The sequence below is a fragment of the Coffea eugenioides genome, chromosome 1 (genome assembly GCF_003713205.1).
Source record: "Coffea eugenioides isolate CCC68of chromosome 1, Ceug_1.0, whole genome shotgun sequence".
NCBI lineage: Eukaryota > Viridiplantae > Streptophyta > Magnoliopsida > Gentianales > Rubiaceae > Coffea > Coffea eugenioides.
Window position 1 is genome coordinate 36,595,592 of NC_040035.1, and position 11,990 is coordinate 36,607,581.

An 11,990-nucleotide genomic window follows, 5' to 3' on the forward strand; every position below is an offset into this window, starting at 1 on the left:
AAATTTATTAATTTACCTCAGAAACTTGCCTATTGCTAAAGTGAGTGAGTTTGACAAAAAAATATAGTAAAATTCATTACATAAATGGTAAGATCCAATATTAAAAAAGTAAATTTGTTAAGTACTTAAAACTTACTGTTTTACAAGATAATCTTATCGATTTAGTTGGAAAAGTTACATACACCTTTGGATACTTTATTTAAGTCACAAAGAAAGGGATGCAAAAAGCTGTAAGCTATGACAAAAGGAAGAAAATCGAACGTTTAGATCAAGTACTATTATTTTATATTAAATCATCTAACGATATCCATACCACAGCGCCATCCTAGACCCCGCGATCTTACCTCGAGGAATCCCACAATCATTTAGCTTTTCCCTTTAATTAGCACTATTTACGTATCAGATATGTTTCAGAAGACTTTTCTATATAAAATACTAAATTCAACCGATGGATAAAAATGTCTGCATGATTTACACTGATACCGTGAATTTCAGTTCGAGTCCTCCACTTTCCCCAAGTGGGGGTGGAATTCAATTTACAGTTGCGATGAGAGAGCTTTCACTCCCCAAAGTTCATAATTATTATGCATATGCACTTTTATATATAAAAAAAAAATATATTGATTTACTGGTCAAAGTTGAGATTCCAAGAATTGAAAGTAATGAATTCAAGTTTCAGAAATTGTGAGTATCAATTGAGCTCTGCTTTGGTAAATCAAAGTTTGGTTGAGTTTGATTCCAGTAATCATCACAGGAACAGAACATGTCCTAAGAACTATAAGTCAGTTATTAAAGTTATAAATCACCTAACAATATATTTCTCACATCCGTAGCGGGATTCGCATGTATTAAAATGTTACATTGTTTTCTCATCGAAAATCGTTACAAGGCATAATGCAAACTAGGGTCCGTTTGTTTCACAGTAAAATTTTTTCCAAAAGAAAATCTTTTGGAAATCTTTTTTCCAAAATCTTTTTTCTGGAAAATAATTAGTTTACCTTAATTTTTTTCCGAAAGAAAATATTTCCAATGAAAATCTGTTTTCTGGAAAATAATTAGTTTACCTTAATTTTTTGGTGTTTGATACGCTTTCCTGAAAATATTTTACAAAACTAAAAATTTTTCCCAAGAATATTACCACCAGTATTTTCATTTTGCTCTGCAGCCACTCCACTATCCACCTGCATCTCCACTCAATCCATCTTTATCGCATCTGATTTACCATAATCAATCTGCAAGCCAAATTCTTTCGATTCCCATAATTCGAATTGAACTAGAGAGTACCAAGAACTGATCTTATCTCTTGAACCAATCACATATCATGCAATTCGATATTGGCAAGAAGATGAAATCTCATAAAACTTGTTTTAGCAGTGATTTCAGTCATTAATTGAACCATCATATGGAAAACTAGTGCTTCAGTATTGATGCTTATAAAGTCTTTGCTAAAAAATCTTCTCCAACCTCTCCTTCACATGTTCCAAGTTCCTCTTCTCCAAAAAACTTCTAAAAGGCAAGATTCACTGTATATCTAGATTTTTCTGGGTCTTCATAGATGTTTTTGTGTGAGAGTGTAGAGAAAAGGAATAAGATAGCAAAAGATGAAAAAGAGGGGAAGGTCGCCAGCATTTGGATTTGTGGTGGTTGGAAATGGGGTTTGCGACAACGATGATCAATTGTTTTGATTTGTATGTTTCTTCAGTATTGGGGTGAAGAGTTTTATTTGAGATGTATTATACCTAAGCAGCGATGAGATTGATGAGTCGTGAAGCCGTCGAAAATTAACTTCAGTAAAGTTGTTGTGGAAGTCATTTTCCACCCGGTGGCGTGAAAACATTTTCCAGCTGAAATAATTTTCCAACCTGTTTTGCTTCCAAACACCAGAAATTCTGGAAAAACTTTTTCAGGAAAATATTTTCAGTCCAAACAAACAGGCCCTAAGAGGAAAACAATTTCCACTCTTCTTAATGAATAAATGATAATATCTGTCAGTTTGGTATTCGTTATGAAAGTAACTACATAGTTATCCAGATTTGACTGGTCATCAAGTCGTCTTTCAATCACGGACGGTGATATAATGACTGGGAAGTTTAACATGGAATACAGACGCAAGGCACCCAAAATTATAAACAGCGAAATCAAGAAAATATATGTGTTGAGGATTGGGAAAATATGTGTTAGAAATTAGAGAATGAAGCAGATACTAGTAGAAGTTGTGGATAAATATGATTTCGTGCAGATTTCTCTAAAATATTTTGAAAAAAAAAAAGCTTATTTAGGCTTGTTCTTGCTGTTGATTCAGTAGTGACTAGAAAATCATCAAAACAGTTCATTTTATGCCGCTTAAAGGAGTGATTTCTAGAGAACATCTAGGGTGGGAATAAAAAGATTATTCACGTATTTTTTTTTTATAAATTAATGACTATACAATACATTGCACAAAATCACTATTTAATGCTTTATCGTATGAATTGAAATTCTTGCTAACTACCAAAAGACAGACAAATTGCAATTCTGGGGCCAACTGGAGTTGATTTAAAAATTGGAAAAAAGAATACCATATCAAAATAAAAGTGTTAATAATTAATCTACTTCAGTCCTCAAGAACCATGTGCTATTTCAAATGCATAACAATATCATAAAAATCCAAATATTTAGTCAAATAAAGAGTATCGAGTGAGTTTTTTTTTTTAGCATACTCAAACAGTTGACATTCTTCTTTCACTTATAGACAAAACTAAAATGCATCTCTATCATATTACTGTGAACTTGTTGACTAAAGGCATCTTTTCATTAGTTTTCCAACTAAATTAAGCAAGCAAAACAATATTAATATCATTGGAGGGCAATTTTATTACTCATGACAAACAAACGTATGTGTAGATAAATGAGATAAACAAGCATTATTTGACTGAATAGCTATTATTAAAGTCAGATTAAGAAAAAAAAAAATTTCCATCCACCTTCTAGAATGGAAATTAGTTGGAAAAGTTAGGCATTCATGACTTGCCGACAAATCATCCAAATTTGCATTTTGATTCATTCTCGGTTATTAAACTAAAATGCAGTTTTGAAGACACACTCTCTTACATTTGTTTGGTAATTCAGCATGTTCGTCTGCCTCTTTTAGATCAAAATATTTTAAATGCAGCTTGGATTTTTAGAGAGACAAACAAGTTCGTGCATAACTTAGCACATTTTGGTAAGACTTCTGGTCTAGTTGAATCTCTATGGAATACTCCTCTGACATTTGTAAAACAACTGGTACTGGATGAATTCCACCAATCTCATTAATAAATTACCCATTTATTCAAAAAAAAAAATTGTCATAACTTTAAAATCCATGGCTTGAAACTTGAAAGTAGAATTACCCCTGGTTGGACAGGAATTTGGAGAAGCTTAATTTCATATAGATTAACCACTTGTTTGGTTGTTGCCAAGGAATAGCAATGATAATCACTATGAAAGAGCCCCTTGTGTAGATTCCTTTTGATGAAATGTGGTGTTTGGTAGTTACCATAATGTCAATGACTTTTTGAATAAAAACAGATTATTATCTTTTTTTTCCACTTGATTGAAGGAACTATTCTTCATCTCCAACCCATTTCGCCTCCACCTCCCACCACCATCACTTTTTTTTTCCATGCTTTTGCTTCCTTCATCTCTAATCCATTTCACCGCCACCTTCCACCACCTCCAACCCCTTTCACTGCCACCACCATCACTTCTTTTTTTTTTTTTTTGGCTTCCTTCATCTCCAACCCATTTCACTATTACCTCCACCACCATCACTTTTTCTTCATCTTCACTTTTTTTGGTGGTCTCCTTCCTCCCTTTTCCACTACCATCACTGCCACCGTCACCTCTCACTGTCATCACAACCACCTCCACCTCTCATTGCTTTCACCACGGTCAACACAGGTTTGATCTTTAGTATTACACACTAGCCAACAAATTTTAACTTTAAATTGTTACTCAAAATTTTAAAGAAAATCTGATCACACCAAAACTTCTTGCGAGAGAGAAAAGAGTAGAATTACATAGGATAGAATGAGAAAGGGTAAATAACTTATTACACCTTGTGATTTTATCTAATGGCACCTAAGGTTTAAAATAGTCACATAACCCCCTTGTGGTTTTATGTAAAAAGGAAAATGGATGGAATGCACATGCATTTATACCAAACGCGTTTTTAATATCCACATAACCCCATTATTATTTATATAATATCCACTTTACACCTTAGAATTTTTATATTTATCCACATAATCTCCTATGCTTTTATACAAGACGGTTAAGCAATCAATTGATTTAACATTTAAGCAAGGGCATTATTGGTATTTCAACTAACGACGCCACATATGCTATTTTTCATCAAATTTCCACTTTACACAAAACTACAGGGGGTGAAATAAATATTTTGAAACGTTAGGAGGGTCATGTGACAATGGACGAAATCACAGGGGATTATATGAGGGTTCTGCAATTTTTTTTTTTTTTTTTGGCCAAGGTGTTGAATTCCAATAACAGTTGCCTGATGCATAGAATAAAAAAGAATAAATTAGCTGTTTTCATGTTATTTTTGCATATACCTCTCCTGAGGTAATTATAGGAAGTCATTATTTCTAAGTTCACATTGACCTCTTCCATGGATTTCTTTAACCAACAGTTCAGCGTGATCTTGAATTTTTTTTCTTTCCCAATATCTTGGAGGTGTATTTAACCTAACGTGAAACTGAAAAGAATGTCTTGTTTATCAAAAAGTTCAGGGTTTGGATCAACCAATTTGGTGCAACTCCTATATTTTGAGAATTAAAAATGCATTTTCCACAAACCTGAAAGTCACTTTGCTGTTTTAATTGGGGTTTCCTGTTACTTTTGAAATCTTGTTTTGATAATTGTCAAAATACATTTACTGATGATGCCTTCAATACAAAAGTAGTTAAGCAAATATTTTCAACTTGCTTGTCAACAATCAAAAGTGTTGAAATTAGAAACCCCACTAATCAGAAGTCTAAGTTCAAATTCTCTTTTTTCTTTCCACGTCTTAAATCTTACCATTCTTCTCATAAAAAAGTTTTTTTTTGGGTTAAAAATTTTCAAATTGTGGAAGTGTTCTGACAAACTTTTCAAGTACATCAACTTCAAAAATGAAATTGCTTTCGGAAGCAGGATTATGAGCTTTGGGCCTCAACCGCGTGGCAACATGACGCGATTTTCTTGAGTCCATCTGGCTGGCTAAGATTTGAAGCCTCATGGGATTTGCTTTGCCAAAGTCTCGCCACTGTAGTAGGGAGCCTCTCTTTTACCCCGATCTACCCCATGTTGAGACTTTTTTCCGGCAGTTGACTTGAATTATTTTTTTTTTTGGGTAAAAGAAAAATTTTGGAGGTGGAGGAGAAAATTCCCTCATCGCAAAATCACATGATAAGCTACTGGCACATTTTTTAATGATATTATAAATTGTTTATCGTTCAAAATCTGCTAGCACCAAAACTCAAAATCTAGGTTTTGCTAAAGTAAGATGAGCGAATCTTTCCAATTTGCCAGTTGACTTGAAGGCGTTACACGTAGAATATTTCGAGTAAGTATTAGCCAGGCTTTTAGCCTCTGTTTGAATAAATGAATAGGAATGCATAAGGAACCTCTCAAACATTATTGGTGTTTTGATGTTTAAAGAACTTTTCATATGGTATATTCTTCGTACGTTGGATGCTTTACATTTCACAAGGAATATCATTATGGGAAAATTACACTTTACTGGCCTATGGTTTAGTATTTTTTTCCATAACCCCCTTATGATTTTAAAAATTATATATAACCCCCTCATGGTTTGGATTAAAGTATCAAAGTGACGGAATTTGCAATACATAACAGAGTCAACTAAAATGTCAAAAATATCCCTATATAAAGTTGAAAATTATTTATTAACCACAGGGGATTATGTATATATATTGAAAACTATAAGGAGGTTATATGGTAAAATATAAAATCATACAGGATTTGAGTGTCGTACATATTATGTTTATGTATTTTAGTCACTTCAGCAATTTTAGTTTTTAAATAAGGGTAATTTTGACATTTTCATAGGTTTTGTCACGGATAATCATTTCCATCTCTTTGATACTTTAATCCAAATTATGATGGGGTTATATATAGTTTTTAAAACTATAGGGGGATTATGTCAAAATTAACTATACCATAGGGGGGTAAAGTGTAATTTGCCCTATCATTATACTTACCACAAAGGAATAATAATGAAAAACAGCTTGGCTAGGTGAGAAACCAACCAAAATAAGTAATACAATAAAATGCAATTACAAAAACCTTCATGATCAATCGTGAGTACTATTTATTTGCTAAGTGTTCAAACCAAGATTCACTAAACCCTCTATGTATAATATCTTTATTGTGATGGCTATAATTGCTCAAATTCTTGAAGTATTTATACTATCATAATATGAATGGAGAACAAAGAAAATTATTACAAAGCACTTGTTATGCACTGTAATACTAACCGAAACACGTTTCTTTTCTTTAGATGAAAACTTAAAAGTGTACACCAAACCGATTGACCTTTGGTCTATTTGTTCAACAATTTTATTGTTTTTAGTATTGTTTATATTCCAAATAGTTTAATCATCAACTTGCCTTAAGCACGAGTTGCAATTGGAATGAATATTTATAGCATCAATTGTTAAGAATTAGACCATCAAACCTGATTGAGAAACCTATACTTGGAAATTTTGGATCTTATTTGTATCTAATTCTTCATGCTTTGACATAAGATCGAATGAGAATCTAACTACTTTACATAAAATTATAGAGGAATTGTGCAAATATGTACAAAACTATGAGCAATTTAAGTGAATATCCATGCAAAAGTATAGAAACTAAGTGCTTATTATAATTTCATTACACGTATTTTCGGAGCATCTCTAGGTCAATCACCGTAAGTGGAGGTGCTTTTTGTTTAGTCTTCACCTTACATAAAATTACGGGGCTATGTGGATTATTTTAAGGTATAAGGGAGATCATCTAGAAATATGCAAAACCATTTCGGGGTTATTAGTAATTTATCCAATTTGATAGTTTATCATCCAACCGACTAAAAAGAAACAGATTTACTCAAAAAAACCGATTTATTGCAACATTTCAACACCTAGATTAGAAACTTTTATCTATGATCATTCAAAAATCAAGAAAAGAATACAAAATTTAAAAGCACACTTTTCTTCAATTCTGCACCATTCATCACTTGCTTCACAAAGTAACCATATTATTAAGTTTGGCATTTGGCACAGCAGCATCTAACAAGGTGGCATGTCTGGAGGTGGAGGAAGCATTTGTTCTCCCGGGCCAGTGCCATTTTTAACAATGAAGGTCATTCCCATTCCCCAGCTTACATGACGCTCGAAATGGCAATGCATGAACCACACGCCTGCAAGGAATTAGGTGAGCCCTATGACGTTATAATCCTTACTTACAAATACATACCCCACAAATAGTGATGCACATGGGCTAATAGTACTATGCCGGACACATTTAACAATTTTTTTTTAATAAAACAAACTATATTGAAACAAGATAAACAAACACCAGGTTAGAAGATTTTGAGTATGAATTTTGCAATTGCGGGAAAGGTTGCACATACACCAGGTTAGAAGCGCCTGAGGACTTGATATATATATATATATATCTATATATATATATATATATATATATGTAGCACATAAAGGCAACTAGATTGATGCTTACCAGGATTATTGGCCCTGAATCGGATAGCTGTCCAGCCGTTCCTGCGAACAGCAATTGTATTCATAAAAGGGGGGTCCTCAGTGTTATAGTTTTGAGTGTCTGTTACATTGTCAAAGATTTCAGGACCTGATCCAACTACGTAGAAACTGTGTCCATGCAAATGCATCGGATGATCTATCCCCGTAATCAGATTCGTCCCTTGGAATACTATCTCGACCGTGGAGTTATATTCAAGAACTAAAACTTTGGTACTTATATTAGGCAATTGTAGTTCTACAGGAAGATTTTTTGCTGTATAATTGAACACAAACGGTGGGAAGTGGGGAAAGTCAGGGTCATAAATTCCTTGAGTCTGATTGTAGTAGGCTTGAAGTATATCGAGCTGGGGCAATACCAAACTTTGGTTGTTAACGCTAGCTCTTAGCCGGCTTTCTGCAAGCCCCGTACAATTATTATTTGGTTCACACGAGACATTGTTTATCGAGAGTGTGAAAAATAGATTAGTGGTCACATTTTCTGGGACATGAACAGGATGTTCTGGACTTGCTAAGCTTTTAAGGCTTCCTGTGAAGTTATATGTTGAATTGGCATCATCGGCAGCTGGGAGATTTGGGAAGATTGGAGATGAAGTTGCATTGTAATCTCCCAAGTATTGGATTATTCCCGTGGTGGTATTCTGGTCGTAAGGAAAAACAGTGACATTGGTATAAACCTTAGCAGCCATGTAGTAGTGATCAGGTTTTTGATTAGCTTCTAACAAGACATCCATGGTTTGTCCTGGGGCTATAGCAATGTAACCACTCTTTAATTGCTTTGTGTAGCTTCCATCTGTTCCCACAACGGTAAGAGTATGGTTTGCAATGCCAAAGAACATCAGGTTGTTCATGACAGCATTGACCATCCGGAGCAAATAAGTTTTTCCAGAAGTCACATTCAACTTGAATGTATCTGCAAAATGACAAGGTTTCAGAGAAATCACACAATTAGAACCAATTGAAAATGGTCCTTTTAATCCTGTATCACTTACCTGGTACAACTGAACATGAATTAAAATCGCCAGGATGGCCGTTTATCATGAAAGCATCAGACTTCGCAGGGTCTCCCCCAAAATGTAAAAAATCTTCCACCACATCTGTTATATTTCTCTTCCACCATTCTCCTGCATTGAAGCATTTTTAATCGTTAATTTCTGTTTTTAATCGTGTGTACCTTAAATTTCAATTTTGGACATGTTGGTTGCACCATAAGCTCTCAAATTTGTCCTAGTTTATCAAAATAAAAGATTCGGATGCAAAGTGTTAAAACTGAAGTTTAGAATAAGGTGCAAACTGAGAATGAGGTACAAGTTCGGAGGCAAAAAGTTGGATCTAGTCCAAATTTAATATACAAGAAAATAAAATGCAATGACTAAACTAGTCAAAACAAGATTCCATCACCCTTCTTAATTTGAAATGCACCAGTTGAATCAGACTACACAGTAACAAACTGATAAAAATAGTCAGACTGATTGTCAGGGAAATGATTTACTAAATGGGGTGATTTTGATTTATTACCAAATCAAATTGACCTCAGGAAATATAATCAAAGAATAGAATTAATCCCTTTATTTGCACCTAATATGATGGGAATTTCTGCATCAGGCTTAGGAAACGGGTATCTATCTCCTCTTTTGGGGTAAATAATGATTGCGCCATGAACTGTTGCTCGAGACCAATCACTGTGAGCATGCCACCACAAAGTTCCAATCTCTTCCGTGATTATGACCTTTTGGAAGAAAGATTTTCCAGGCATGATAGGGCACTGAGTGATGAACTCTGGACCATCTGACCATGGGTACCTTGGCTGTAAAACTCCATGCCTAGATACAACTCAAAGTCGTTCAATAAATTAAGCTTTACTTCTTATATTCAGCATCGACAAATGCAATGCTTCTCCTATATATACTTAAAAAAAAAGGAAGAAGAGAAAATCATTTGTATTACCAGTGAATAGTGATGTTTTCTTTTCCTTTGTTATGGACATGAACAATGGCGGTATCTCCCTGACGAAGGTGTAAGGTTGGTCCTGGAAATAGACCATTTACTGTCAAAATATCCTTGGTACTGCAGAGTCTTGTATATGAAGCTTCTTTGACCTGCACAAAATTAGAGGTGATTGTAAAATGATAGGGAAGCTAAAGAAATATGAAGTCTTTCATAGAGCCTTTGTTCATATATCAATATATTTAGCAAATAAAGAAATTAAGACCGTTCATACGTGTAGGTTATCAGTACTAATCAATGATAGATGACTTGACATTTAGCACAGTACATTGGCTTATTTGAGAATGTAAACATTGCTTCATGCCTATATCTTCTGGATGTGTGTATTGGTGCAGGTCTTAGGTTTCACTTGAATTCTGAAATGTTTGCAACAAATCAAACAGCCATGGGCTAGCTTATGATGAAATGGGGAGAAGAACAGAGCAATTTGGAATTTTGTAGTATTCGTTTGTGTTGAATGTTAAACTCTTGTTTCCCTGGGGGAAGAGAGAGAGAGTAGTCAAATCCCTAAAGTCATAAATTTTCTATTTGCCCAAAAAAAATTAATGGATACAAGCTCATATTTCATTCTTACAAGGTATAAAAGAAAAAGCAGAAATCACTGGTAACAAACAATTTTGGATACAAGCTCTCAAGCTACTTATTTGCAAATCACTTAATAAACATCAACTGTTACTTAAAGGGAAAAAAACCTGCCACGGAAAACATTTTTGATGATTTTGGGGCAAAAAACTCTTTGTGCAGTGCTAAACTTAGAATGTTTCCATCTCTAAGACCCAATGTAACTGGTAAAAATATTAGTTGAGTGATAATAAAATTTTGGAATCTCCTTTTTAAAAAAGAAAAAAAAAACCTAAAATGCTTCATAAGGAATGATTACGATCTTCAAACTAAGTTATACTTACCACAAATGAATAGTTATGAGTAGCAGCTTGGCTAGGCGAGACACCGAACAGAATAAGTAAAACAACAAAATGCAAGACAAAAACCTTCATGATCAACCACATTATATGACTATGTTTGTTGTGATGTTGGTATAAGCATAAGCTCTTAAGGTATTTATACTATCAACATATCAATGGAGACAAAGGAAATAATTGAATACTTGTTTCCCTCGTGAAATGGGTTCGAGTACTTAGCAGACCACGTTTCTTTTCTGACAAAAAAAAAAAAATTAGGTATACATCAAACCCCTGATTGCACATCCATGAAGTGCAACTTGCAATTGAAAAATATTTGCCAACTTGTAAGTATTGAATAACTTCACATCCTATGTTTTGGAATTTTGGATCTTTGCCCTTTCTTTATTTGTATTTAAATCTTCATGAATTGTCCTTCATAAATTGCTTTACACGAAATTATTGCGCGACATTAGTATATCTTAATACTTATAATAAAATGTGATGAAAAAGACTGCAATTGCATGAGAATGGAAAGAGAAACCAAACATGATTTTTGTCCACCGACACATTTGGAGTCTATGTGGAAATAGATACATTAACAAAGGAATAAAATTTGCACGTGAATCATTTTGATATTCATTTTTTTTATAGGAAGATTATTTTGGCAATTTACTCACTGTTGCAATGATATTACCAGATAAAACATTCTACTATTTTGTAATTAAACATAACAATATCATAATCAATTTTGACTGTTTTCAAGGTACAACTCAACTAGAAAGGACATTAGCCAATTGATTGTGAGATTATTAGTTTGACTGTTTTCAAGGTACAACTCAAACACTTTGCTGTCTGCTTCCTCTGTTGTAAGGCTTACAATCTCTTTTATACCAAAAAAAAAGGACGTTCCGAATAAACTTTGATATTGTAATGGAAGCGAGTGAAGTAAAATTATAGAGCTTCATCTTCGTAAATTACTTTTTTTTATGTTTTTCATAAATTACTATGAACATTTTTTTTCGTTATCAATTGGTAATCATATTATGGATTTCTTGGATCTTAATTAAACACGTTTTTCAGGTCTATTACATTCTTCATATCTTGGATGTTCAAATCCACTGCCCGGTACTACTAGTCTACAACTCGACAGAGCAAAAAATTCCATCAGCAATTCATTAAAGAATTGTCCTTCTGTATCGGTTTGGGGTTTAGGAGAAGAAAAAGTGACCTCTAGCTTTCTTTAACAACTTGCGCAAATCATGGCAGGAAAGGTTGATGGCCAAAAATA

General features: G+C 33.7%; 1 protein-coding gene across 1 annotated transcript; it reads right to left on the reverse strand.

The window, feature by feature from the left end:
* Positions 1–7,143: 7,143 nt before the first annotated feature.
* Positions 7,144–10,807, reverse strand: LOC113774286 (laccase-14-like). The gene is made up of 6 exons (XM_027318862.1): positions 10,706–10,807; positions 9,741–9,892; positions 9,372–9,616; positions 8,786–8,917; positions 7,759–8,706; positions 7,144–7,441 (listed from the first exon to the last, which is right to left on the reverse strand). Exons 1-6 carry the CDS (start codon positions 10,805–10,807, stop codon positions 7,311–7,313), a joined length of 1,710 nt encoding a protein of 569 aa, XP_027174663.1. The 3' UTR covers positions 7,144–7,310.
* Positions 10,808–11,990: the final 1,183 nt, after the last annotated feature.